General features: G+C 54.7%; 1 protein-coding gene across 1 annotated transcript in view; it reads right to left on the bottom strand.

Moving 5' to 3' along the window:
* SMCR8 (Smith-Magenis syndrome chromosome region, candidate 8) overlaps positions 1 to 1,465 on the bottom strand; it is a 4,766-nt gene extending 3,301 nt beyond the window's left edge. The window contains 2 exon segments of the mRNA XM_009075989.1: position 1; positions 3 to 1,465. The exon segment at position 1 is cut by the window's left edge and continues 854 nt beyond it. Of these exon segments, the coding sequence (XP_009074237.1) occupies position 1; positions 3 to 1,465 (1,464 nt within the window).
* Positions 1,466 to 1,504: the final 39 nt, after the last annotated feature.

The following is a 1,504-nucleotide window of genomic DNA, read 5'->3' on the forward strand; positions in this document are numbered from 1 at the left end:
ATTTCGTCAGCCCAGATGCAGACTTCTCCGTGCCCAGCACCTCGATGCTCTCCCCACTGCTGATGCTGCCTTTAATATCTGCATCCAGATAGTCCAGGTTCTCCTGGTGCTCAAATGTCACAGACTCGGACATTTTGGGTTCTTCAGAGTCCTCCATCTCCTGCTCCATCTTGATGGGAACACACTCCACACTGGACTTGTAGGAGCCCAGGCTGATGACTACTTTAGGAGCAGCACACTCTTCCAAACCCTTTCCATCCATGGCATCTTGGCTGAGCTCCTGGCAGCCTCTGTACTGCTTTTCAGGAGGTTTTTCATCCAGAGAAGACATGTCCTCAAAGAGGAAGTTGGTGACACTCTGCTGCTTTAGGAGTGCCCTGCTGATCTGCTCTGTCAGGAGGTAACACACATCACCTCGGAAAGTCCTCTCGATATGATGCAACTGGTCAAGGGTTTGGGTGAAAAAATAAATATCGCAGAGTTCCTCCAGTGTCTTTAGCTTCTTGTCAAAGCACTTGGCAGACTTGGCCTTGATGAGTTTGGGGGTGTAAGATGGCACATGGGTGTACATGTGCGTCTCGCCGGGCTCGGCAGGGTTGGAGGAAGTTGGGTCCTGATCGCCGCCCGCGTCAGCCTGATCCAGCGCTCCCTCCGGCTCGTAGGGGTGGAATTCAGACTCCTTCAGCTTCCTGTAGGGATACGACCTGATCTGTTTCAGCAGGTCCTGGTGCTCAATGATTGACTTTTCCACACTGGCCAGCTCGTTGGCCTTCTCAATGGCCTGGGTTGTGTAGTACCCCTTGTCGTTAGCTTTCTTCTGTATCTCAGTCTCGTTGTGCAGGACAGTCCTGGTGTAGTCGAGATCTTTCAGTTTCTTTTCCAGTTCATTAGCAAAAGCCTTCCTGTTCCCTGTCTTCAGGCATTCGGAGGCTTTGGAGAACTCCGTGGAGAGTTCCTGAAACTGCTGCATGATTTTGTGCTCATCAGCAGAAATATAGGCCATGCAGAAGGGCCTCACGAAGCCCCTGGCTTCGAGGTCGTACAGGGTCAAGTGGTGCACATAGGCAAAAGCTCCTTCCTTTGAGTCCCCCAGCACCACCTTGGAATCCTCCACGAAGTTCAGCTTGGGGTAGGCAGAGCCGGGAGGGTGTCCCACGAAGGACGCCTGGTAATCCACAGACATGATCCGCAGGGAGAAGTAATTGAGATCGAAGGTGCCTGAGACTTTGGCGTCATCGGGGATGGTCAGGAGGGGCTGCGGCCCCACTTGCTCGGAGAACTCGGAGATGAGGATGAAGTCCCGGGTGAACTTGGAGCCAGCGACCTTGGCCCAGGGGTTGGCACCGTGGCTGGCAAAGGGGAACAGCGGCACCGAGTACTCCTCGGGCAGGGGCGGCTCGCTGTACAGATCATCCTCCAGCTCCTCCTCCCTGGTGAAAGCCACCACGTCAGGGGCGCTGATCATATTTCCCGCAGGACGGCACCGACATGGAGCAGCAGGGTC

This window comes from Acanthisitta chloris, unplaced genomic scaffold, assembly GCF_000695815.1.
Source record: "Acanthisitta chloris isolate BGI_N310 unplaced genomic scaffold, ASM69581v1 scaffold40395, whole genome shotgun sequence".
Taxonomy (NCBI): domain Eukaryota; kingdom Metazoa; phylum Chordata; class Aves; order Passeriformes; family Acanthisittidae; genus Acanthisitta; species Acanthisitta chloris.